General features: G+C 45.7%; 1 protein-coding gene across 6 annotated transcripts in view; it reads right to left on the minus strand.

Annotated features, from left to right (window-relative positions):
• Positions 1 to 3,065: 3,065 nt before the first annotated feature.
• Positions 3,066 to 25,184, minus strand: part of atp8a2 (ATPase phospholipid transporting 8A2) — a 117,502-nt gene continuing 95,383 nt past the window's right edge. For 5 of the 6 annotated variants that reach the window (XM_088638787.1, XM_088638789.1, XM_088638790.1 and 2 more), the window contains 5 exons: positions 23,696 to 23,803; positions 13,443 to 13,531; positions 12,922 to 13,026; positions 4,413 to 4,504; positions 3,066 to 3,338 (listed from right to left, as the gene is read on the minus strand). In XM_088638787.1, the coding sequence (XP_088494913.1) occupies positions 3,241 to 3,338; positions 4,413 to 4,504; positions 12,922 to 13,026; positions 13,443 to 13,531; positions 23,696 to 23,803 (492 nt within the window). In that variant the 3' untranslated portion in view covers positions 3,066 to 3,240. Of the gene's footprint in view, positions 3,339 to 4,412; positions 4,505 to 10,481; positions 10,519 to 12,921; positions 13,027 to 13,442; positions 13,532 to 23,695; positions 23,804 to 25,184 lie in introns of those variants that run through there. The other variant, XM_088638788.1, reaches the window with a different exon arrangement.

A 25,184-nucleotide genomic window follows, 5' to 3' on the forward strand; every position in this document is an offset into this window, starting at 1 on the left:
CTGGCACGGTGTGCCTTTTATTTCCGTTCCTCATTTTAACTCACTGTCTAGTGAAGCGCATGTCTGGTCAATATACCGCAAGCACCATGATAACTCAATTTGATGTCTGCTGTTCATTAACTATCAAGACACATTTGTAGCTGCGCGCCATTCACACCTCTCCGACAATGGACTCGCACATGTTTTGGGAGTTCTGTGCTCCCATACGCCAGATAGATCCCAGGTATCAATCCCAAAAAAGAGAGCTTCATGTTTCTCCCTCTTCATCTGCACACAACTCTGCAGGACCTGGGCTAAGGGGAAAATGCTTTTCCCTTGACTTGAGTCAAGGGAGAAAAAACAGAAGTGTTCACCTGTATTTCATATTGACAAGCCCAGGGAGAATTCGCTACTGTTCAGCTTGCTGCTCCTATGAATGACAGGAAAGGCAGCATGGATAAAAGGGACAATTCAATCGACCTTCAGAGTTGCGCATGCATTTAGGAATATGTCCTTGTTGTATAACATTGCTTCCATCATATTGTATTTAGTTTTAATTGGCAAGGCAATCAGTCTCTTCATCAGTGCAGACCACAGAACTTTATAACCAGCCTGAGGGCAGGCAGGGCTGTAACCCTCTCAATCCCACCTGCCTGTTCCTGCTGTTCCTGGAATAGAACAAGCTCACTGACCTGTTAGTATTGTAGCGCTTTGGGGTTCCCCTGCCGCATCAGGTCGGCCCCCCACCGTCGGGGGCTCGAACCCGGCGTCACTCAGCAGGGACCCAGCCTCTTGAGCCAAAGGGAAATCTCCCGTCAGCCCGGCGGCTGCGGGCCCTGCTATCCACAGGGAAGGGCGGCGACGTCACTGCGCTGGTAAACCGTCTCTCGCAAGCAATGGAGGCCGTATGCGTTACAGTATTGTGGACTACATCTCTGGGCACCAATTACCTGCTAAGAGCTGAGCCGAAGGCCAGCTGCAGTCTCAGATTAAGAGTTGAGAATTAAATTGATACACATTGCTGTAATTACTGTACTATTAGGCTTTATTATTAAACATTGTTGTACCATTAGGAGCAAGAAGAATTCACCAATTCCAAGATAAGACTGAGGGTCATAACATCTTACCACATAATCAAAACAAAAAAAACAACTAAACATCTATCTATCAGCATTTGGTGGGACTTCACAATTTGACCATTCCCCGCAGATGTTTGATTTTTAAAAAGATCATCTGTAAAACAATAAAAGATTACTGGACAAGTGAAAAACAGACTCATTTGAGTATTAAAACTATAATTAATAATCAATGTGCAAACAACAGGATACTCTTTTTACCTTTACAGTGGAGCAGGTTGACATGCGACGTTACAGTAAAAAGAGAAAGAACAGCTCGGAAAGAAATCCCTTACGTTGTCACACTTGTAATGATTAAATTGACCTTCAATCAATATCCTTCTTATCGGCAAATCAAAATGTGACCAAGTGTAATAGAAATATTGTTATTGTACTGCTGCACGGTGCACAAAGGGATTTTACACAATGCAGGTCTGCCTGCAACCTCTCCTATTGCTGAAAGGCGCCGGGGTTAGTTTGAGTTGACCAGATCTCACTTGGCGTAGTTAACAGTTCGTGCCGGGGAACAGTTCGTCCCCCCCGCCCCGACCCTATGTGCGCAATCACTACAAACCGCTGAACAAACAAATGAACGAACAAACACTTCGAAAGAGGCACAGGAATATTTAATGAACCCTGACTGCATGCTTCCAGCCACCTGGCATTCTAGTCTTCCTTTCGGTCAGCGCAACTACACGCGCCTTTGAACAGGAAGCTTCACCGAGCCTCTGTGACGGGGGTCAGCTTTCTTTGGCTAAAAAATCCAGGTCCTTTCATGGCAGCGCCAGGCATCCCTGGCCAGGGGGGAAGAGCTTTAGGACCCAGTCAGGTCTGCGGAGCGAGCGGCGCCTTTTCCACTCTGCCAGACGGTGGTCTTTGCTTTGGGTTTCAATATCCGGCCGCGGCGTGTCTCTTGGAAGGAGCTCTAAAAACACCCCAGAATGCCCTTTTCCCAGGGCGTGTGCTCGCTGGTCCCAGGACAAAGACAGATGTGGATGGAATTTATTGTTTTGTCCTCGTCCTCGTCAAAGTCAGCTCAATGAAAATAATTCTGCGCAGGTGTTTGAAGACACAAAACCAGCCGCTCTCGCGGTGACTGACGTGTTAAACCCTGGCTTAGACGGAGAGAAAACCAGGAAGGGGAGAAGGAGGCGCCTGCAGTGCGCAGGGCCTTACTGGTAGGGTTCTCAGGTGGACGATGACAATGCCTGGGTCACACCACAGGGCAGGTGTGAAAACCAAATCCCAGCATCGCATTCAGTCATGAGGCATTCGAACACAGAAATTAGACGAGCTGGCATGCAGAGGAAAAGCTCACTGTTTGCAAACAGTATTTGACAGATTTGATCTGCCTGGGCAAGGTTAGGGCTTCTGAAACTACCCAGGGCAGCACCCACAGGGACAGTTCTCCCCTTTAACCTCAAACCTGACTGACAGAACTACACTATGCAGTGTGGGATTCCCTCTGAAGTCACAGATAAATACAGACCAGCACAGACCTTATCAGCTCCCCCTGTCATGGAACAGCACTTAGACAATCCTTATAGTCCTTAACTCAATCAACCAGTATGTCAAGATTTGTCAAGACTCAGAGACTCCACTGTGTTGGAAGGCTGCACAGTCTGTGTCACCATTAACATTCTGTATTTGCACTGACCTGGGAAACACCCGTTATCTTTCTAAGTATAATACATTTGTTCTCTCCTCTCCTTGAATAAGCTACAGTGTGAAGGAAATATGAGAGTCGAGTGGGGAACCCGGGAGGTGCTGTGGACTGAATAATGGAAAGGGATCTCAGCTGTTGCAGCTCGGCACAGTGCAGCTGTGCAGGACCTCCTTCTGCAGTACAGAGACCTGGACCAAGGGACAGGAGTGGGACAAAGCAGGAATGAGCAATCCCATCAGCCAGCCTGCCTAGAAATGATCAGTACACCCCAAAAAGCACCCAGCCATGATGGCGAGTCACTCAGGTTTATGTCTGAGATGTTTAATCAGTATTCCACAGGTATGCTATTGGCTAAGGCCACAGAAATGAGCGTGTCATTCAATGTCTTTTTGTTGGCGGGTGGCAGTTTTCCCCACGGTGAAACCTCTGAGTCCTCTGTGGCTGTGGCGGCCCACGACGCAGTCCTGTGGCCGCTGGACACTATTCCACTTCAGAGCGCTTCCGAGTCGTGTCATAGGAGCGCACAACCTGAGACTGAGACACAGCGCCATGCTCCTCCTGAGAGAAGGCATAGCCATCTGAAAAGAGAGGGTGCGGAGACGTCAGCCACCATCGGCCTGCTTAAGGAGGAATAATGACATTTCCTATCTATTCAGAATAGCTGTGTGCTTTCTCCCCTCTCCTCTGTGTGAGCACTATTAACCCAAATCACCTGTGTCGCCTGTATAATCCGCAAGTGTGACTGCAAAGCTTTGTCTGTGCATGCTCGAACATGCTTTCTGGTGTGCTTTTGGAGAGAAAAGAGAGGATCTGAGCTCAGGACTGGCTCTAAGAAAACAATTGATTAACCCTCCCCACAAAAAACACAGCCTGGAAATCCAATCCCAAAGCATGCTGGAGCCCCTGTTTGTCTGCACACAGATCCCCTCTCTGAACAAGACCTTCTGAGGGCAGCTGGAGTATCTGGTGCTGAGCTGCTTCTTTCAGGCTGTTTGACACGTGTTATTCTGTGGCCAAAATAAACAAGAGGACAGGAGCAGAAAACCCCAGATCTCTGTTTTAAAACTGTTGCAAATTTCAGGGACTTTCACAAAACAAAGATAATACATAACTTTCACAGAAGGGAAGAAGTGACTCAGTGGAAACTCAAACTAATGATCAGACAAAACAAGTCCTCGTTTTAAGAAAAGTGCAAGAATATTATAATATGATACAACAGAAAATCTTTCCTTGTTGTAAACCTTGGGTGTGGAAGAAAAGCTATTTCGTACTAAATCCAAAAGGGCTATACTGTGCTACACAGAATTCCTAAGAACATAAGAAAGGTTACAAACAAGAGGAGGTAATTTGGCTCATTATGCCTCTATTCAATCTGTTAATCCCATCCAGCTGTTTATTGAAAGAAGCCAGGGTAGTGGCTGGGAAACATGTTCCATACTCCCACAACCCTTTGCATAAAGTGGTTCTTTGTTTAAATTCACTGCTCTGCAGTTTCAGGCTCCTGATAGCCCTCGGGTTCACTGTGTTGTTACCAAGCACACATGGTTGTTAAGTGTGGAGAGAAGGCATTAAAATGTGACCGTCAAAATAAAAAGCAAATCGATAGGTCACATCCAAACTGGATTTCAGCCTGCCAGGGCTCTGCGACTTACGTGACACAGTTTGCTGGACCGAGTTAGATCGAACGAGGCTGGAAGGTGTTTTCTTGAAGACTCGAGTCAGCAGATGGGCGCGCTCATTGAGGCTGCAGGAGAGAGGGAATGAAAGAAAGAGTGAGGTGGACAGGGAACGAGACAGGTAAGGTAAGAGAGTGAGTTAAAGTGAGAATTTGATACGGTTGGGATATCACAGATTGAACGAGTCTATAGGAGATGAAACTCAACCAAACTGCAGACCCAGTTTTAGGAAGAACATACTCACTAAGTTGCCTCTGAAGCCTAGTTTCATTGCAGGATTCAGCAGAATAATCGTCTAGTAAGTCAAAGCTTCAGACCAAATGGTTGACTTTGACGTGTCTGAAGGACAGGACAAGGTCTGTTCATTTGGCAAGAATTACATCCTGTCTGATGGACCTGCTGATCAAGGCCCAAAGAACGAGCCTCATGATTTAATAGTACCAGAAATCAAGTGAATCTATTGATCATGAGTCGATTGTCTAACCAAATTAAGGCAAGATATACTACACCTTTTAAGAATTGTCAAAAGATCAGTCTTAGTGTGTGAGCTGGACTTCACAGACCACCGATTTTTTTTTTGGCACCTCAGCAGTTTAGAAGTCTCGATTTTACAACTTAGTGTGCTTCACAGGAAAGATGCTTTCAAAACCCAAGCAGGATCTGGAAACCCCAGAAGTGCCACAGCAGCTGTTTGACTTGCAGGAGGGAATATATGAGCTCACTGGCTTTTTGAGGATTTCGAGTAGGAAGGAAAGAAGAGAGCCCACAGTGCGAGTGCCCTAGGGCATGATCTATACATGACTGGACTATTACTTTAAATTCTAACAAACCATGTGAACACTCACAGGAGTTCAAGTTATATAGCAATGACAGGGGTTGGGCTATACTGCATCTCATCTGTATGTGTTGCTGAATACCTCAATTTAAATATCCCGTTAGATTGCCAAAAAAGATTAAAATAAACAACAAATGAAAGGGGAAGAAGAGGAAGGAGTGTGGGTGAGTGCTGACCCCCTGGGTCAGACACAGCCCTGAGGAGCGCCTCTCCCTGCCCATAGACATGGGCTGCTGAACATCTGGCTCTGCAAATTCAAATCACGAGTCACCCAAACAAACAGAATAATTCAGGGCTGGTTGCAGAGGTCCTGCTGCCTCATTTGTATGACTAATTAAAAAAAGATGTGCAGCTCCATCAATTGACCCACTGGAGCTCTAATGAGCTCTGATTATTCTGGCACACAATGGAGGCCACTTTGGCCGGCAGTGTGAACTAACGAGCCTGTAATTGGCTGGTCACCATCTAATCAGGGCCAAAGTGACAAACGGGATTAAGTCAAGATGGAGGCGTGATATTAAACTGTCCCAGTGGATAAGAAGGAAATGCTGCAATTACTAGAAAAAGTCCTCAAGCCGAGCACTATTGCTACTGTTTGCAAATGTGCTGGCTTCCAGAGGAGAATGGCTCAAGAGTGATCAATTGAGTCCTCATATTAGGACATGTTAGGACTGTACATGCTGATGCAGCACTGTGCCTTACAATAGGCTCCAGAGCCATGGGTGAAGACCACGGTGGTGGGTGCTCAATCTGTGTATGAAGAACCAACTGGTTTGGACCCATATAAAAATAAATACAATGGATTCAAGTTCTCATAATCATGCAACTTTGAACGCAAAGTAGGTAGAGAAGTAGTATTAACTTCACCTGATTTCCCAATCTATGCTTATATGAGAAACTACACCTCTGTGATAAAGTCTGTTTTCATTGTTGTGTGTATAAGTATTGACTCAGGTTAATGAATACTTATGCCATCGACATAATTTAGTTTTGATTTTTTCTCTGCATTTTTTGCTGACATTTAACTTCTCTCAATTGGAAAAGTGTTCACTTTGAGCATTCAGGTTTAAGTTAAAAATCAACTGTAATTGAAGAAAATGGGGACATCATTGGAAGAAGGTGAAGATTTTTGCAAGACGCTGTAAGATATATGTATAAATAACGATACTGTTAATTGAATGAAACCACCCTGCTGTGGCTCTTCATGAGGAATCTGGGGTTCTGGCATGTGCTTTGGTCGTGTCCCCACAAAGTCAGTAACTCTTGACAAACAGGTCATTTTGAGGCATTCCCACAACAGAGATGGCTGTTTTATACTGCAAAGAGCTTCTTCTTTTGATGTGTCAAACATAGCTCACTTTAGCCAGTGTTTCCCAATGCATGTTTTGGAATAGTGAAAACAGAACAGGGTCAATGGAGGGAGACTAATACAGGAATGCGAACGTGAGTGTGCAGGGCTTGAGGAGACAGAGGGGGAGAAGTGTCTGCAGCTAATCCGCTGATTAATAAAACATTCACTTCAGCACCGACTTCACTCTTTCTCTGTCACTGCCCCGGCACATTCACAGCTCCGCTGACACCGAAGGCTTACCCCAGAATTATTCTTACTCACTTGTGTGAGTGCATGCTGCAGCAGTAGCTAGAATTCTTTTCAAATATTCTAGTTTAAAACAGTCACAATGCAGTGTTGGCTGTCATTGGCACAGAGAGCCGCATACAGCTTCCTCCCAGATATTATTACTCCTGTATTCTCCCAGAGATCCTCGATAGCAGAAAGCAGCAGGCACGACCCTTCTCTGTGAAGCAGAGAAGTCAAAGAATGAAGGATGGCCTCTTCTGTATGGTTTCTAATGCCAGCATTTTCAACCAAAAGATGGGAGCAGTTCTGTCCAACGAAAGGCAAAAGACTCATGCTGAGACAATCAATTAAGAGTGTGTTGTTAAGCAGTATTTGGCTTTGCTGTATAGCTCGTGATTGTTGCTGTGGCAGAGCAGTGTGGAGTTTGAGGGCACATTAAGGTGATTTGTTTTCAGCGGCACAAATAATACAATATCCCCTCGCTCAGGGAAGCAGAGCAGGGATGCTTTGTACACCTATTCTCACACAGACCTTAAAGCTGTTTCTTTACTCATACACAAACAGGCAGTGAGTCAGACAGTCTGGAGTTGTCCATTATGCCCCTGTGGGAGAAGACGGAGTGATACCCTGTGGGCTGTGAAGCAGAGGATGGCTGGGGAGCAGACGTATGTCCTCAGCACACTGATGCTCCCCCAGCGTATGACCCCACGGTGTGACAGACAGGGGAATTCTGCCCTCATTATGGCCAGGAACTCACAGGAGCAATAAAGAGCTGGCCCTGCTCGAGGGTCTGCTGGTGTTCCCTGCTCAGTGTTGTGATAGCTGCCAAGTCAATCTACCGAACAGCTCTTAAAGAACAGTCCCAGGGCAGGGCCTGAGCATCATAAAGGAAATAAATACACTTCAGTCTCACACCCTTTCTGTCCAGGGAGCCTTCATTGCATTCTGTTGTTGTTTTATAACTAGCCCATCACCGTTGAGACTAAATAAAACTGTACTGTGCTAGTTTTTGCAGGTAACTATTTTCCCCACACATGTATTCCACTGACTTTCCTTTACAACTGTTTTCAAGGATCTGTGTCCCATTTCACTTCCATCATGATTGCACTGTGCTTCTCTGTGCCTACACGGCAGTACCATTTATTCGAATGATTCATCATTTGAGAAGCATAACTATCATGAAGAAGGTCGACAGTGAACCCTGTTGCAGGTCTGCATGCATCAGCCCTTGATTGCAGAGGGTGGTCTGTTGAAACTATACTAACTACAACTTACTGAAATGCATTTGGAAATCCTGCGCCAAATACATTTAAAAAGTATTTGTTCGTGCTGGTACTAGCTCCAACGTTCCAGGAGTATTTTTCTCTAATGCTCTACTTTTACCATCAACACAAGCTAATGTTCCAAAACTATGTTCAAGTGAAAAATAAAGCAACATTCATTTGATTTCCCTTTTCTACTTGTTAGATTTGTATCTTAATCTTTGACAACAAGTGGATTTTTTGCTCAAAAAGCTTTTTTAAATCCCCTCTTGTAAGCTCTCCAGCCAGCCGCTGCAGAAGGCAGGCGTGAGTGAACCCGCCGTCCTGGGAGGAATTAAACCCCGTGAGTGGCCCTTTCAGATCCCTGGAACTACATCAAACAGCACAAAAGGGATTAGGAGTGTTCAAAGGCTCCACTGCAATTAACTGGTCATTAGTACAGAGAGACTTAGGAGGGGCTCTGACGGACGTTTCTGAGTGAACAGGGGGCGAAGCTCGCAGTCCAGGCTGGCGGGGGAGCAGGACAGGAGGGCAAAGTCTCAGCCAAACTGTCTAAAGTTCCCTAATGGAGGATCAAAGGCTGCTGCCCACCGGCTGAATCGAGGTACACCCTTCTTCCCTCACCCCCCAACCTCTCCTGCTGCAGGATACAGAATGCTGCAGAGAGCTGCACCCCTTGTGCCTTCTTTAGCTGGTCAGGTAGAAGGGGCTTGTCTTCTGCCGTGTGGAGTAAACGGAGAGTACCAAGCCAGACTCATGTTCCCCCTGTTTCTCCACAGGGGCCTGGGCTGGACAGAGAGTGGGGAGGGGGTGGGTGCTGTGCTGGTCCTGTATCAGTGATGTGTGTACGGGTGCCATTTTCCCAGTCACTGTTACAGCGGCTGCTCTGAAACAGCTTTACTCCTGCCGTTAAGGGCTAACCCTGAAGAAGTGAGGGAGAAAACACTTCGACCCCAGCTGCAGCAGGACCTCGAAGGCGATCACATCAGGCCCATCAAGAAGATCTCACCAAACAGCAGTTTACTGTGTTTACAATGGCAAAGTAATTGGTGTAATTAGAAACAAATGGAGGTTGTTTATGTTCAGCCCACAGGCGGTCTCAGTGGAAATCAGCCTGTGTCACTAAGGCTGTGGCAGCTCGGCCAGACATTGGGGATCTGTGTAAACACACTCACACGTTCCTGGCCCCAGGAACACACACGGCACAACACTGATGGGGCTTGCAAACTTACAAATTTGCAGATGGTACACAAACAGAGAGGTTATAAACACTGTGGGAGCAACAGATGAAATACTAATTGACTATTCAGAGCTCGGCCAACCCCTGGCAAGTTAAGCATTGTGCAGACAAATGCAAGAGTATAGAGTAAATATAAGAGCAGCAGCACATAAGAAGCAGCCTATAAAAAGTATTGAACTTTATACTGTCTCTTTGTTGTCTTGTTCAGTGGGGAGGTGATAATAAAGGAGCTGCAACCAAGGCAAAAGTGCAGAATTTAAATCTGAAGGGGAGTCCTTATTGTATATGATTCAAATGATATCATGTCTTTGTGAGATCTTGTTTAGAATCTCTCATTTTTTGGTTGCACCAACACAAAAATGACAAGATCTTCCGGAAAGCAGTCAAATGATAGATAATTCCTGGTCCCAGAAGTCTGAGAAAGACAGGTTAATGGAACTAAGGAACAGGTGAAGGTTTATTCCATGCTGCAAGGAAAAGAAAACGCACGTTTTGTCTGAAACACTGAAGTCTGTGGAAAAGAGACTTAACTTGTCTCTTTTCTTTTCCTTCCAGCATGGAATAAACCTTTACCTGTTCCTGTGCAGCCTACACACGCTGACAAAGCTCCCTACTCGAACTTCTTAATAGAACGAGACCTCTTCAGTCTTGAATAGTGTTTACAAGGGGCGTTGACAGAAATATTCACAATTTTCAAGTCTGAAATAAAATGAATCAAAGGACCACGTTCAGAGCTCAGATGAGCGCATTCGGGTTTGAAAACACGGAGCACTTCTACAGTAAAAGAATCGTGGCACATATTGAAGCCGATTCTTTGAGTTCCTTCAAGACGAAGGAAGGGGGTGAAGAGGGTGATAAGACACACAGGTCACAGGTCTTCTGAGGTACACAGCACAACATAACGCAAGATAACGACAACACACCACCAACCACAGCACGACACAACCACAGAACCACAAGCTGTAGTGGATACGCTCGCTGCCGTCTTCTATCTGCTTCACAGATGGAGGACCACCCAGGGTACCTGGGACCAATTAGAAACAGGAGGAAAACAGCACTGTGCCAAGAGGGAGCTGGCGTGCGAGTGTGGGGGTCGGGGTTGGGGTGCGTTTCAGCCTGCGCTTCTTACGTGATCTCCACGCAAGCACGTCATCACTCAAGGCGTTCTGCGCGGAGGAATGTGGACGGAAAGAAAGAGATGGCAATGAGAAAGAAAAAAAAAAAGAAACCAAATACAAAGAACGATGTAATGGGTGGTGAAAAAAACAGCACTTCAACCTCCCAGGAGGGGTCAGAGTTCAAACCAGACACATCAAAAATCAACCAATACCTGTACCTCTCTTTCTGCCTCAGTCTCCCCCTTGTGTGTACATGCACTTTTTTATATTCTAGGAAACACTGCTCATTTTCCTGAAAATGTTCACAGAATATTAGTGCGATATCAGCGAGGCAGTGTGTAGGGCACATGTAGTAACTTTACGCATGTTTAGACTTAATGCAGCTAGGAAACACATTGACAGGCAGGCATACATGATTTGACTGCGGTCTGTGAAAAGATAAAAATAAAAGGAGGAAGTGAACATTTTTAAATCATGTCAAACTAATTTCAATCAACTTACGCCAATGTTTACTTCCAAAACATTTAAATTCCCCTTGAACAGGCTTGTAATAGACTTTCCAATTAGGAAGAAAATAATTTTGGGTAAGCTTCCCTGGTTATGACAATATTTATACTGTTCCTTTAAGATAAACAATGTTTATTTATACTGTACTGTTTCTGTTTATACCTGTCCCAATTCATTTTAGAAAATGTAACTTTAATTTTTGAAGTTTGATTTCTGTACACATTTGTTAAGGCCTTACAAACTTTGGAAAATCAGGTCCTTAATTATTTACCCAAACTTGCAGAAGAGCTTGCCATAGGTTTGGGTCTCTGAATAAACAGGGCTGACACAAATTTGTTCAAATAATTTCCAGCAACTGTTCACAGATGTCTGAGGTTTTTAAGATGATCTGCAGAACACATACAGTTTCTCTAGCTGCAGTGTTGCTGTAAGTGACAAGAATAAAGCAGACAGTAGTACAAAACACGCCCTCTATAACAGCAGAATCAATAACCGTGAATCAGATATAGTAAGAATTATTTGAACTGACACATTTAATTTCAATTCAATTTAACACTTACTGTTAACACTTGCATTTTTTAAGATTTGTAATGTGATAAAGTGCAAAACTTTGAAACCTAAATCAACACCAATATAATTAAATAATTAAGAAAGGACTTCATTGGGGAGGCTGTAAAAGAATTGATGAGGGAGAAAATCTCGACTGCTTTCATCCAGTTGGCCTTGTTAGTTTAACATGGTCTTAATATGTTTTTAAGCGGTTTGAAAGATCAACACGGACAAGAGCACGGATGTGTGCCTCTTGCAGTGGGGGGTGAGGGGAGTGTTAGAGGTCACTGGCTACTGGCAGTGGCTGCCTGTGTGCCTGCATGCTCAGGGAGGGCCCAGCGATCCCAGAGGAAGTCCTGCAGTGCTGCTCTAACTAAAGAAAACACCGGTCTCTCCCCCAGCTGCTGCTTGTCTGCTCATGGACAGGAGCACCGGGGCAAAGGGCAGAGGGTCCCCAAGGCCTTGTGGACCGGGCGGAAGTATCCCTGAAGTCCTGACTTTGAGAGACAGAGCAACGCTACGCATGGACGGGTTTTTCCTCCATGCAGCCCCCCCACCAACAGGTTTATACTGCAAACGCCAAACCTACAGGCCGGAAACCTGCACCTTCCCGGGCTCCTTCTTGTTCGAAATACCGTAGGAAAGGTGCTGCTTACCCTGCCGTGGCAATTTAGGGTCAGGAGAACGAAAAAGAGACTTTCGTCCTGATAAACAAGCATCCCAGCGAGAGCAGTAGGATTAATGAATATCACTGAAAAGACCTGGACCTGGAATTTGCAGGCTACCTGAGCGGTATCAGTTCGTCTCAGCGTGTTCTAGTGGTATTCCAGTGTTGTTCCAGTCCCGCTAACAGCTAACAGGCTAACAGCAGTGGAGGTGATTCGCTCCTCTGCCTCATCAGACCCTTTAGTTTCTCTTTAGGCCGTTCTCACGGTCAGGCTGATGGGAGGCGCGCAGTGGCAGTGGATAGCTGGTTGACCGTGTGATGACTTGGGCTAGTGGAAAATATGAAGAAGTCACTGGCCGGGATAAGAGGGCCTGTGTAAGACTTCATTCACTCAGTTTAGCATGCCCAGCATTGTTTCGCACCACGAAGGGAAAAGGGATACAGTGCGGGATGAGGGGAGTGTTAGAGGTCACTGCCTACTGGCAGCGTCTGTTTCCCCAAAAATACATCTACACCTTCTTGAATGTTTTAGAACAGAGGAATCACTTCAATTAAGCTATTTTTAGCTTTGTCTTTTGCCGGAGGAGAGTTTTTCCAGGTAATAGGTTCCTGCCTCCTGTAGACTATTGTCTTTACACATGTCTACAAGGACTCCTGACTCCACGGATGAACGGGTCACCATCTACACCGTCATCTCTAGGACTGCGCAGGCCGTTCCTCTGGCTCACCTGCGTCCGTTGGTGTCCCGAAGCACAGCTGCCCCTGGGTCCTGGGCTTGCGCCTCCAGCTCCTGCACCTCCTCCAGAAGGGACTTCCTGTACGTGTGCCTGCCCCTGCAGGCAACCAGAAGCCAGAGGTCAGAGTTCAGGGGTCACCCACAAAACATGTACGCAGGGGTACAACTTCTGTACAACTTCCACAAACCAACCCTTAGCCCCCAAAGAAGCCCACAGATTTCAGAGGGATTTGGTAGATCATGGAGGCAGGAAATATTTCCACTTAAAAAAAATAAAATTAGCAAGAACAACGTATTTTGTCCTGGTGCATAAGGCTTTGTAAGTGAATTTGAGAGTGACCGAATTTCCTAGGTTCCCGTGAACATTAACCTGCGTATGTCAAGAAATGATAACAGTTCATAACAGTTTGTGCCGGGAAGCCGACAGACAGACCCTCCCAGGCTAGGACAGTGTGGATGTGGGATCGCTGCGTGGTCAGTCGGTCAGGACTCCTCCTGGGGGCAGGTACTCACGCTCTCCATGCCACATCTTTCAGCAGGCACACCATGGGGACGAGGAGCAGCCCCAGCCAGAAGCTCCAGCACTTCATCACCATTCCAGCCTGCAGCACAGAGAAAGTGGGATGTACAGCAGTTTCCTGGGAGTCTCATACTCTGCACAAAAAAGTGACTTTTTCAGTAAAGATGCTGCTCTTCCGACAAGGAAAATGATAAGAGTATCTTGCATTGCTGCCTGTTGGTTACAATCTCCAAAACTGCCGACACGTGAATATTATAAAATTTCAGTTCACATCGCAGAAAGACCTTTTTAAATGTCTGGCAGTGATTTGTAGAGGAGTCCGGGCGCTGGGTTTGTGGGAGGGGAGGGGTGGCTTGTGGAGGAGACTCAATGGAGCCAGGGTGTGGATGCAGTGTTCCTCATGAGGCAGGTGTCCTGGGATGTGGGGGCAGCTGGGAGATGTTAAATTACAGGCAGGCCTGGCACCACATCAAGAGGAGCTGATGTGCTCACACACTCACAGCAGAGCTGTGATACTACCTCCCACAGAGCAGTAGTGTTAATCCTTCACTGTACGCCTTTCTATTGGTCTATATGAGAGATTATTTTTTGTCCTGCTGTATGACTACCTAATAATTTGACAATGTATTTGTCTACCATAGAAAACTACAACAAAACTATATTTAGATACGTGCTTGGCCAAACCATTTTTAAAATTAAAGTAAGTACACTGTTATCAGACCACCCCATGATCTATCATATTGTATATCTCTCCATTCATTTGCAGCCTTTAAAGATTTTTTTTAAACTAAACAAAACAAATGAAAAAGAATCCCTCAATAGCATTACATTCCAAAATGTAATGTTAAGTGCACCAATAAATCTATTTTTACCAAAAGCAGACACCTGTCACAAACACGTCAACCAGGCCTCAACTCTTGAACACTGCTGTGCCTCTCGATTTCAAGCTGCAAAATTGTTCTTCTGCCACCCAGAGCATCAGAGAGCAGACTAGAAACATGGAGCTGAACTGCAAAGGTCGCCAACCAGCTCCCTCAGCTTTTGTGTGTCCTTGGTAATATCATGTGCTCAGTTAGAGTGCTGTTCCACCAGCTTAATCCTGGACTACTGGTGCAATCATGATTGCTACAGAAATGTGGGAAGAGAAGCCCATCCTTTCAACAAACAACCAAACTTGGAGATTAAAACAATTGATTTGTGTAACACCTGTTCATGAAGTACAGAAGATGCAGTCGTGCAGCAGTCTGTACTTACATTGGCTGGATATGTAATATGCATAAGGATATGCAAAATATGGAATGCGAGTTTAATATGCAGAATAAATTGTGAGCTGTAACAACACCTCCTGACAATTATATCTGTGTCAGTCAGAAACAATATTGCATCCACAAGCCTGCAGCCCCCATGGGTACCGATAATGAAAAGAATTGATCATTACTTTGTTTGCATGTATTATGCAGAAGGATATTTAGGAAGTACAAAGGATGGAAGTGAATTACTAAATGACGACCACTGCAGAAGAAAAGCATGATTTCTATAAATATATTTAATTAAAAAAAAATTTAAACATACTCTTGCGCCTGTTAGCCACTGTATTGCTCTGCCCCTACTCCTTCTATCAACACGATACTGCTCACTGCCCATAGGACAGCGACAATTGTTGCAATTGTTGTTTTTTTATAAAAAACAAAATCATAGGACACTGAAATCAACTGTCATAGGAAAAATGAAAACTGACAGTTTTCTTAGTAAAAAGTCTGATAAGAACATCACCTCAGTAACTGAAGTGTTAGTTGCTTCTTTAGTGCCTCTTTTTATTGGAAGCCAATTATATTGATTATTGGCAAGAAAAGGGGAAGGGGCCCTATCTAATTCAAAAGGCTCTTATATTGTTTCTCCATGTGATCGGTGAAGGGGCTACACAGACCCAGGCGGACTGGGGCCATGCTCTGTCAGAAACAGCAGTGCCAGGCCAGCAGTGTGTAGTTCCTTTCTGGTGAGTGAAGCTGTGAAAAACGAAGAGGAAGGGATGTCATGACTGGTTCGTGCCCCCCAGCTCCAGACAGACCCAGCTGCCCAGTGAGGAGGAGGGCAGCAGAATGACGGAGGAGTAATAGAAGATGAAATATTATCAAAGGGCACACGAGAATCCGTGGGAGAATTAAAAAGCTTTCTAAAACAGATTGGGCTATCTGGGCTCTCCCCCTTGGCTGGACGAAAATAGACCAGGGCATTGGCACCAGGCCTCCGCACAAGACTGACCGCTTCTGGCCACTGGGCCCCACAGATCCACATTTAACCACTTCAATCAAACGCCCGGGCTGGACCCTGACAGCAGAGACCCCGAGGCAGTAATGGAGCAGGCCCGGGGAGACAGGGAGCGAAGCATCACACACAGGGCAGGGGCGCACCAGTGGCTGACGTCACAGCCCGCGAGCCTGTCTCGGGAGAGCCGCGTATCTGCCCAGGCTCCATCATCCTGCACCACTTAATGCTGAATGCCTGCGTCTGTGCTGAGAGAGCCTTGCCCATTTCCAGCCTTGGTCCCCACAGAAGTAGACAGAAAAATAAATACAGAAATACCTGGAGAAATGTAAATGGCTTTGGCTATTTTTATACTTTGCACTACGGTATTTTTAGCTATTTTTTCAGATTTGGTTCTTGCTCCCTCTTGGTTTTTTACTGAAATGGATGTGTGCTCTACACACAGGGCCTCTGCTGTCTGCCTCCATGTTTATGGAGTCCAGTTCTTGACAATACTGTCTGCAGGCTGTGATGATTGAGTGATTCTTTCGATATTACTGTCCAGGGGCACTGCTGACGTAGAGAGGACCTGTGCCTGGAAAGAATCAGAGGAAAATGAGTTATAGCCTCTTACTCCTTCACCACTTAGGTGTCTTGTGAGTGTGTGTACAGAGATGAATCTCCTTTTTCTCTTTCCTCTTGCTGCAAGTGTTCAATGGCCAACAGGGTCTGCTATTAACAGTGGCTGTAGCCCTGATTTACAGACTACTACAGCTGCTTGAAGGCAACTGAAATGCGCAATGATGGTGCACCGAAGAAGCTTCTAGTTCAACATTTCAATATTGAACTCATTTCAATATTTCAGTTTCCTAGAAGCAGTAAGACATGTAAACAGTACTCAGGAAGCATAAGCAATTTTTTTTTTACTCCATAACCGCTGACTTACTCAGAAAGAAATCTGTAGCCTAGCCTATCCGACTTCTGCTCTCAATTGCAACAAGTGTTTTTCCGCCATTGCTTCCAAATGGAACTTGGTGCCATCAGTGAAACCTGAATGTCGCTCAACGTGTTGCACACGGTCCATGTTCATGCTATTCATAGTGTACTGACAGCTGAGGGTTATGGCAGGGAGATCTTCAAGGATGGCTTCTCCCCCCACTGGGCCCACTCAATAATCCCCCACACCTGCTGTGGGTCCGGGTCCTGGCCAGCTGTGGGAAAGAGTGCTGGCACAGAGCAGGGAGAGGAGTAGCACAGGGCAAACACTGCATCATCCAAGCCTGGACTAAGGACAGACTAGAGGGGAAGGTCTCAAACCTGACTACCCCCAATTCCCTGCAAACAGTTGCCACCTGTCCAGCAGGAACAGGGCGCGGCGCAAGTTCTTCCGTCTCATTTTAGCTTTTTATCCTGCCACAATGGCAGCACATTTTACTGGACCGGATATACAATAAAAAGCTACATAAGCGATAGGGCTCTCTCCAATAATAAACTCTCCACATGCCTGGACAGACGACACAGGTAGGAAATACGAGGAAGTGCATTTAAAACTGAGAACAGCTCCTTTACACCACAGCATTTTGCAGTCTGGATCAAGCTACCCAGCCATGTTGCTGAAACAGATGCCCGGGTTTCTTTGAAGAAACTGCAGGATGAGATCCTCTGATTAATTCACTACTAACTACTACTTCTAATGGGCTGAATGGCTTCCTCTTGTTTGTAACCTTTCTGGTGTTCCTATATGGACGTACATGGGAGCAGCCAGGATTTAGGGCTCTGTCTCAGATTGGCAGAGACCCGATAAGCTCTGCTCACACGCGTTGAGTGACAGCCCACTATCCTCTCATTGGCTTTTCATTCCCAACACATCCCGTGACAGGTTTTCAGCATTCAGAGCAATCAAAACTTCACAAGGACCACTTTCAAAGATGTCTGACTTAGCTTCAGATATTGCTCCAAGTTTCTAAAAACCTAAACTAGTAAGAGTTAAATATTCACAATGTGGTAAGAGAGTGATGGCTTTGGGTTTCTTTTAAACGGTGGCTGAGCTTAGGAATAAACAGCTTTCTAGATGTACCTTTTAACTAATTGCCAGACTCCCTTCTTAAAAAGGGGGGATAGATCAGTTTTCCAAGGTTTCTTTCAAATAAAGGGATATATCAGTCTGTATATGTGAATATTATTCCTTTAACATCACAATACTATATTGTAATAACTAAGCACTGGAAATTGGTACGATTGCATTTTTAATTAGACTGGATTTTTTTTAAAACAGTAGCTGAAATGTCCTTCCTACTACTTTCTCCACACACCCAGCCACAGACTAGAACTTGGTTTTTCATCTATTATGGATGCCCAGTTGATGAGAGCAGTTCCTTAATTAGCTCAGGTTAGAACAGAGCAAGTTATATAATTTGATACATCTTAATACTTTATGTCAAATGGAATTCATCAGCCCAGAACCACAAAGTGCTACATCAGCCACCCCACACCATAAGGCACCGGCATCCTCCTGGATGAGCTCATGGTTAATTTGCAGGAAGAAGGACTGGACTTTGATACATCTGTTTATACAGAGACTCTGCAACCTGCCTGCTCCCTCCACCACATGATAACTTGGACAGATCAGTAAGCTAAAGACAGATAATTCCTGTAGTCAGTGCCCTGAAGGTCAGGAAGCTGGTCATGCACCAATTGGAGATTATCACACATCTGTCTCTTCAATCTTCAAGCTGCTCCTCTTACTGAAAAACTACTTTAGTTCTCTGGAGGACTCCTCCAGAAATATAAGTACCTGTCCTGCTGGTTTTCCTAGGCACTGTGAATCTGAAAGCTTGCACACCTGGATTCATTCTCAGGGTCCTGGTTCTCAGGGATATTGTCAGCCATAATTAAATTTGTCGTTTGTTTTAAGACACTTTTCTGATCACCCAGCATCTGTGGGTCGGCTGGCCAACGAGAGTCTTTGCCCAAGGCTCCTTTTTTTCTGCTGTCTCTCCTAGCCTGACACTTCACAAAAGAGAAGGAGATGGGCCTTTAGCAGATTTACCCACATGCTGAGGGAAACATTAGTGCCTTTGTGAAGCACACAAAGCATGCTGCTCCTGACCAGGCCTTGACAATTAGCATCTTCTCTCCCTCTTTTTTAAAGACCTCTTCCTTCTTCTGCCAAGCTCCTATCTGCCTGCCCTGCGACAGGAGTGAAAAGGGGGGTCAGTGAGATGTTAATTTTGGCAGGGTGAGTCCCATGGCACAGGGGTTTTAATGAAGCCGACAGCCTGGGTCCCGGCGACCCTGCAGCGGTAATTAGAGAGATGGCTCTCCGCGGCTATGCTAACGAGCGGAACGCCGTACTGGGGATCCTCTGGAGAACACGCACCATAATAAAATTGCAAAAATCAGCTCATTTTCTGCAAGAATAGAGTGTAGAAACGTACGGATTACGGAATTGAAAAAGACAGAGAGCTGGCAGGTGTTTAACACTGGAGGAAAAGGGCTTTTCTTTCTGTACAAAGCAGTAAATGTTCACTAAGGAAGGACGCACAGGTCACAGCCGTGGAAACTGAGAGGGAAACGTTTCAGTTTCCTCGGCGTTGTTGACGATTCCATGATTCCAGGAACCTACTTAGGGAAATGTACAGTTTTTCTTTTAAAAAACACAGAAGAAAGCGATATACAAATCAAGAAGAAACTGGTGAACACAGGTTATATTGGCTTTACAAATGAACACCAGCAATGAAATCTCCTGAAAGCTTTGCAAAGTTCAGATACATACAAGCATTAGCATTTATACACTGAAGATGATGAAAATGAATAAAAAATTTGGTGGAGTGAGGTAACATGTTAGAATATAGAGTATATCCTATAACAAGGTCAACATGGTTTGGCTGACTAGGAAAATATTACTAATACAATGGAGAACTGACACACACACATTGCACTACAGACCCCCTAAGCAGGCTGAGCTGAGATAACATCAGAGCAGGGCTTTTTCAATTAGCTCTCAAGGGTCCAAGTGAGAGCTCTCAGTGCTCTTGCCCAGGGGTATGGCGGGTTTAAGCACTGAGATTAAGGAACCCGGCTGGAAGGAGGATTCTTCCTGGAGGAGATTCGTGGGGTTTCCAATGCCACCCTCCCCCCACAAGCAGATGTAAACCCCTTTTTACACCTGGCTGCACTCTCTTAGTCTCTGTTAATGCAACTGTCATACTTTTAATCCAGCTGCTCTAACCTGATGCTCAGCCACATCTGCTGCTCTCCTGTAACACACAGATTAGGAGGGATACAACAGAACCGCTGAAAACGTTTAATGCAGATCTACAGGTAGGCAAACGGAAACCCTGCCTGCTGTGTACATGTCTTAGACTGTCAGTGGAATAGCTGTATAAACTGCACTTGACTGAGGGATTTATTGCAATATAAATACAAGTAAAGAGCTCGGAGCAGCACACACAGCAGGGTTGCGTTTACAGGTACAGCAGGATTCCCATGGAAGAAGAGGGAGAAAAAGCTTACATCTGCTACAGTACATGTGCTACTTTTACAGTATGCACAGATGTATGAAAATATACTTGTTTGCACATGCTAGGTGACAATAAATTAGTTATTAATGAATACATATTGTAACGCAACGGGGGCTCAGGCGGGCGCCCTTGCCGCATTAGGTCGGCCCCCCACCGTCGGGGGCTCGAACCCGGGACTCCCGCGTCACTCTGCAGTGACCCAGCCTGGTGAGCCAAAGAGAGATCTCTCCCCAGCCCAGTAGCTGTAGTTCTGCTATCACAGGGAAGGGCGGTGACGTCACCTGCTCTGGTACGCCGGCTCTTACACAGTGCCTGTCGGCCGTAAGCGTTACAATATTATGAATGACAAACATGACAACAACAAGAACAATTCTTGATTAAAACTTTACATGAAATGTAAGGAAGTGTGTTCCCAAATGATTTTATTTTTCCTTTAAGCCCCATGCACTACCCACTAATCAGGCATGACATTTGCACGGCTCTAAGACTGAATTGTTTCACAAAACATCAGGAAGGTTTAAAGGATGACTTTGACTTTTGTTTGCAGCACATCTGTGTCTCCACTAGAACAAAAACACCAGAAAAACAAAACAAACTAAAAGCATCTGCACAGCCTGCAGCTTTCTCTGAAGATAGGAGCAAACGAGAGGAAGACAGATAGAGAGATAGAGGGAGAGGGAGCGATGGGGAGAGGGAAGGGGCAGGCTATCTCTCGGCCCCTGCATTCCTGCCGGAGCCCCGGAGAAATGGGAGCCCCGGCAGCTGGCAGGATTTATTTGCACACATTCCTGACACAAATTGAATTAATGAGGGTAATTGAGCTCAGCTAGTGTCGTCCGCAGGCTCACTGTGGCAGCTCGTCTGTCTCTCTGTGTCCTTATTTATCTCTCTCTCCCCTCTCCACCACTTGTGCTGCCCGCCAGCCCGCGGGCCTGGCTGTGCGCCACAATTAGAGCCCCCTCTCTGACACAGCCCTGTCCATCACCGCACAATGGGAACTGCCTGGGGACCTCATGGCCTGCCTGCACCTTGCGCACAGCCTGGGGAGTGTGATTAGGGATAGCCCGAGGATGTTGTGCCGAGAGAGCTGGTGTGTTTTCCTGACACCGTCTCACAGAGATCCCCCCTCTCTCCACTGTCCCTCTCACCCCACACCAGGGGCCCCTGGGTGTCATGTGCTCCTATACATGTCAGCTGTAAGTGACATGCAAACAACCCTCTCTCCCTGAGTAAACAACCACCAAGCTTCCTAAACAAGCCATAAAGAGACGGGGGGGTGGGCGAGGGGCAGGTGTAGGGCACTTCTTTCTGCCCAGCTCAGTTACGTGGCCTCCCAGGGAAGGAGAGTTGGCTGCTGAGGTATAAATCATCCTGGCACCAGGGCGTCTTCTAGCAACAGCACCCAGTGGTCAGGCCAGGGCTGCCATTTCTGGGACACTGGGGAAGCTGTCAGCAGCTGCTCACGGCTCTGTCAACAGCCATCCTCACCAATGACAGGGAACTCAGGCCAGGTGCCCAGTCAGCCCCCCCATAAATCACGAGGGAAGCAGCAATGAAGATGACCCCCGGCACACCGTGCCACACGATAGCAGAGACACCAGGGACTGAGTGACCGATGTGTCCCTCACACGATGCAGACATTAGACAGTGCTGAATTCATTTCAGCTACAAGTAAACCGCTGACTACTCCTCCTGCTGGGAAATGGAAAGTTTGTCTTTCTTCTTATTCAGCGGAAAATTCAGATTCATGTCTAAACCTTCCACAGCTAAATCTCAACTACTGTATAGAAGGTAAAGAAAGACATTAGCTAAGCAAAGCACATTGTCATTTTTCATTAAAGCTATTCATATGAAAGGTTTTTTAAATATCATGTAGTCAGGACCTTTTCTGAAGGACCACACCGACGGCAGCACATGTCCACGGTCACCACTCTGAGACAGTGATTTGGAAATTCTGGTCCAGGGGGAAGAGTGCCACCTACTGATCCACCACCACTCCCAGTGGCAACCTGGTCTCTCATCCCAATACTGACCTGGCCCTGCCTTGCTTAGCTTCTGACTTCTGACAAGATCAGAAGATTGTAGGAGGTTGGAAACAAACCCCCGGACACAGCAGGGGTTTGAAGTTGAAGTTGAGTCTGTGGTATCCTTTAACAAATGACAGGATCACGGAGCTACCGGGATCAAAACGAGTGAGCTAAATAGCCTCCTTTCCTTTATTAACTTGATGTCTGTTAAGCAAAATCAAAGAAATTTAAAGATTAAGAAAAGCAGCACCTGTGAAGAGCAATATTTAAACAGGGAAATGGTTTGCTCGATGAGTGATATCTCGGGAAAACTTACCAAGAGGAGCAACCACAATGATAAAGTTTAAAAAGACAGGTGTAGTGATCTATGTGGCACTGCCGAAGTGAAGCTTGATTTTACTTTTGCAAGAACAGAAAGAGGTTCAGTACTGTTCTGAGAGTGCTGCTGAGAGAGGTACAGTATGGTTTAGGCTCAGAGAATGCTTGATAAGAAACCTTTAATCTTAACCAGTGGACCACCCAGGCCTGCACTTATAATATAAAACAACGAACTTGAGAAGAACAGAAATCAAACTAAGAGCAAATCCAGGCTAATGAGTGCAGCTGGCTGGAGCAGGGAGCATGTGCCCCTCCCTCCTGGAGTCTGCTTTCCCAGAGCACACCGGGGGCACAGCGCTGGCTGAAAGTAGGGCAGCAGGCTCCCCCTGCCAGTGTGTGAACAGGTGATCGCAGCCCACAGCTGTCAATCTCTCTCCTCCCACCCCTCCCTCTGCTCTCTCTCTCTCTCCTGGTTCAGAGAAGCCCTTCAGAAACAGGACGCACAGCCAGTACAAACACTGGAAATCTTGGAAAAATTTATCTCACAGCAGCTTCCCGATTTCAGGAAGAAATTTCAATTAAATGCAACATTGGTGCTTTAGTAACATTAAAAAAAGGCTCAGTCTTTCAGAAAATGTATTTTCACATGCCTTGCTGGCAGTGTTATGGAAAGTTTCTTTTAAAGCATAATGCATTACAGTTACAGATACTATTGTAAATTAATAAGATGTTAAGAGAAATTGCTTTTAAGAGCTGATGTGTTACTTTACAATGTAGCTGTACACACAAAGATATCTGTAACTAACTTTTTAACATTATTTCCAGCCCTCTTTTTGTTCATTTTTAAAACTCATCCCTTACCCAAGTAACTTGTATCTGAAATGGATTGCTTTTTTAAGGAACTTTGTCCATTACTGCTTGCTGGTAGAATCAGCAAACCTGTACTATTTAAAACTAGCTAGATACGCTGTACAAAGGGACAGACATAAATAGGTGGATTGCTAGTTGAGCCAACAACAATATGAGTAGGGCAACCTGAAAGTCTTTGGCTAGCAGGCTGGATAGACAGACAGACAGCAACAGTGTTCCTTTTCGGGAATGCTTTGCCCAGAATGTTTCGGAGGAAGGACTGACCTGTCCGAGCATGTCCGGAGCAATGGGAATGGCGGGCCAGATGGCAGAATAGACCGCGAAGAACACCATCCACAGCAGCATGCTGCCCCACACAGCCAGGTGGCTAAACTGCAGGGAAGCAGAGAGGGCGAAGTGAAGGCAGGAAGAGAGGGATGCGACTGCAAACGCTGGAAGTTCACAGTTCACTCGTTTTCACTCTTTGATTCAGAGAACATGTTAGGGCTGTGAAGATAAGATTTCCCCAAACCCATAGTTTCTCATTTCACCTCTGACGGCCATGATCACACCGATCTTCCTGTCTGCGTTCTCAAAGTAGGGTTTCTTAAACTCCTTAACGACAGATTTGTTCTCTCTATTGGTTTGTAGGTTTTTTTTCACACCTCTCCTCACCTCTCTCGACCTCGCACCACTTGATTGGCCACTCCGCCTCTCCCCTCCTCCTGCCTCCTCCTCTCTCCTGGCTTCTGTTTTCCCACGCTATATTTTCTTTGCTCACTGCCCTATCTTTCTAACTCCCGAAGAAGGCTCCACAGCCGAAACGCTGTGTTTTCGTTCTTCTCTTTTCTGCATGGAATAAACCTATTATTTGTTCCTTTGCAGCCTACCCGCGCTGACACAGCTGCCCACCTGAACTACTTGTTCTCCCTCTTGACACTTTGAACATTGCATGCTGAGTGACCTTGGGTCCCATTTTCCCCTCAAATGAGGCAACTGTACAATTTTCTGCAGACTGAAAAAGATGCGAAGGAGATCCTTCCCCTCTATACATCCAGGGAAATGAAAAAAGCTACGAAGCAGCTCCCACACCCAACAAAGGCAGGTGTCCCATTTTAACCCGTGGATCATCCTTAATCTAACACAAACCCCTCTAAGTACCTCTAGATTCTAGTGCAGATGAGTGCATGCAGAGTGCTGAAAAAAGATTGCAGAAACCGACCATTTTTCGATGGGTATAACTTTAAACCTGCAGCTCAACATCACCTCTGGGAGGGTGTCTCAGTTCCCCAGCATCTGGAGTAAATGTAGGCAGACACTGACAGGCTGTGCAGAAATGCAGTCTCTAGCTCATAAAACTTCCCCAGCTCTCAGGGTACCTCCAATCCACTGCTGCTACAAAAGCATTTCTTTTTTCATTAGGACTTCTGTGTCAACAGTTTAAATTAACATTAATTAGCTGCTCATTAAGACCTGAGATGAAGAAAATGGAGACAGAAAAATTTCCAATTAAATTTAAAGTTTAACTTGAAGTTCCCTTTTCCCCTCCTCGCTTTCCCCTGCTGACCACAACAAAGAGTGAGCTGCTTCCTCTGCCTGAGTATCAGCAGGGATTCAGGGCTCTTTCTCAGATAATTCATTTTTTCACCCCTTTCATTTTGAGGCACAATTAATTACTGGACAGTGATGAACACGCTGAGCCTTGTTAAACCTGACGATAATGAAACAATGAAAGTGATATTTCAGGGGGGGTTTCTGTATAAATCCACAGTGC

This window comes from Lepisosteus platostomus, chromosome 7 (genome assembly GCF_059453375.1).
Source record: "Lepisosteus platostomus isolate fLepPlt1 chromosome 7, fLepPlt1.hap1, whole genome shotgun sequence".
In the NCBI taxonomy this organism is placed as follows: Eukaryota; Metazoa; Chordata; class Actinopteri; order Semionotiformes; family Lepisosteidae; genus Lepisosteus; species Lepisosteus platostomus.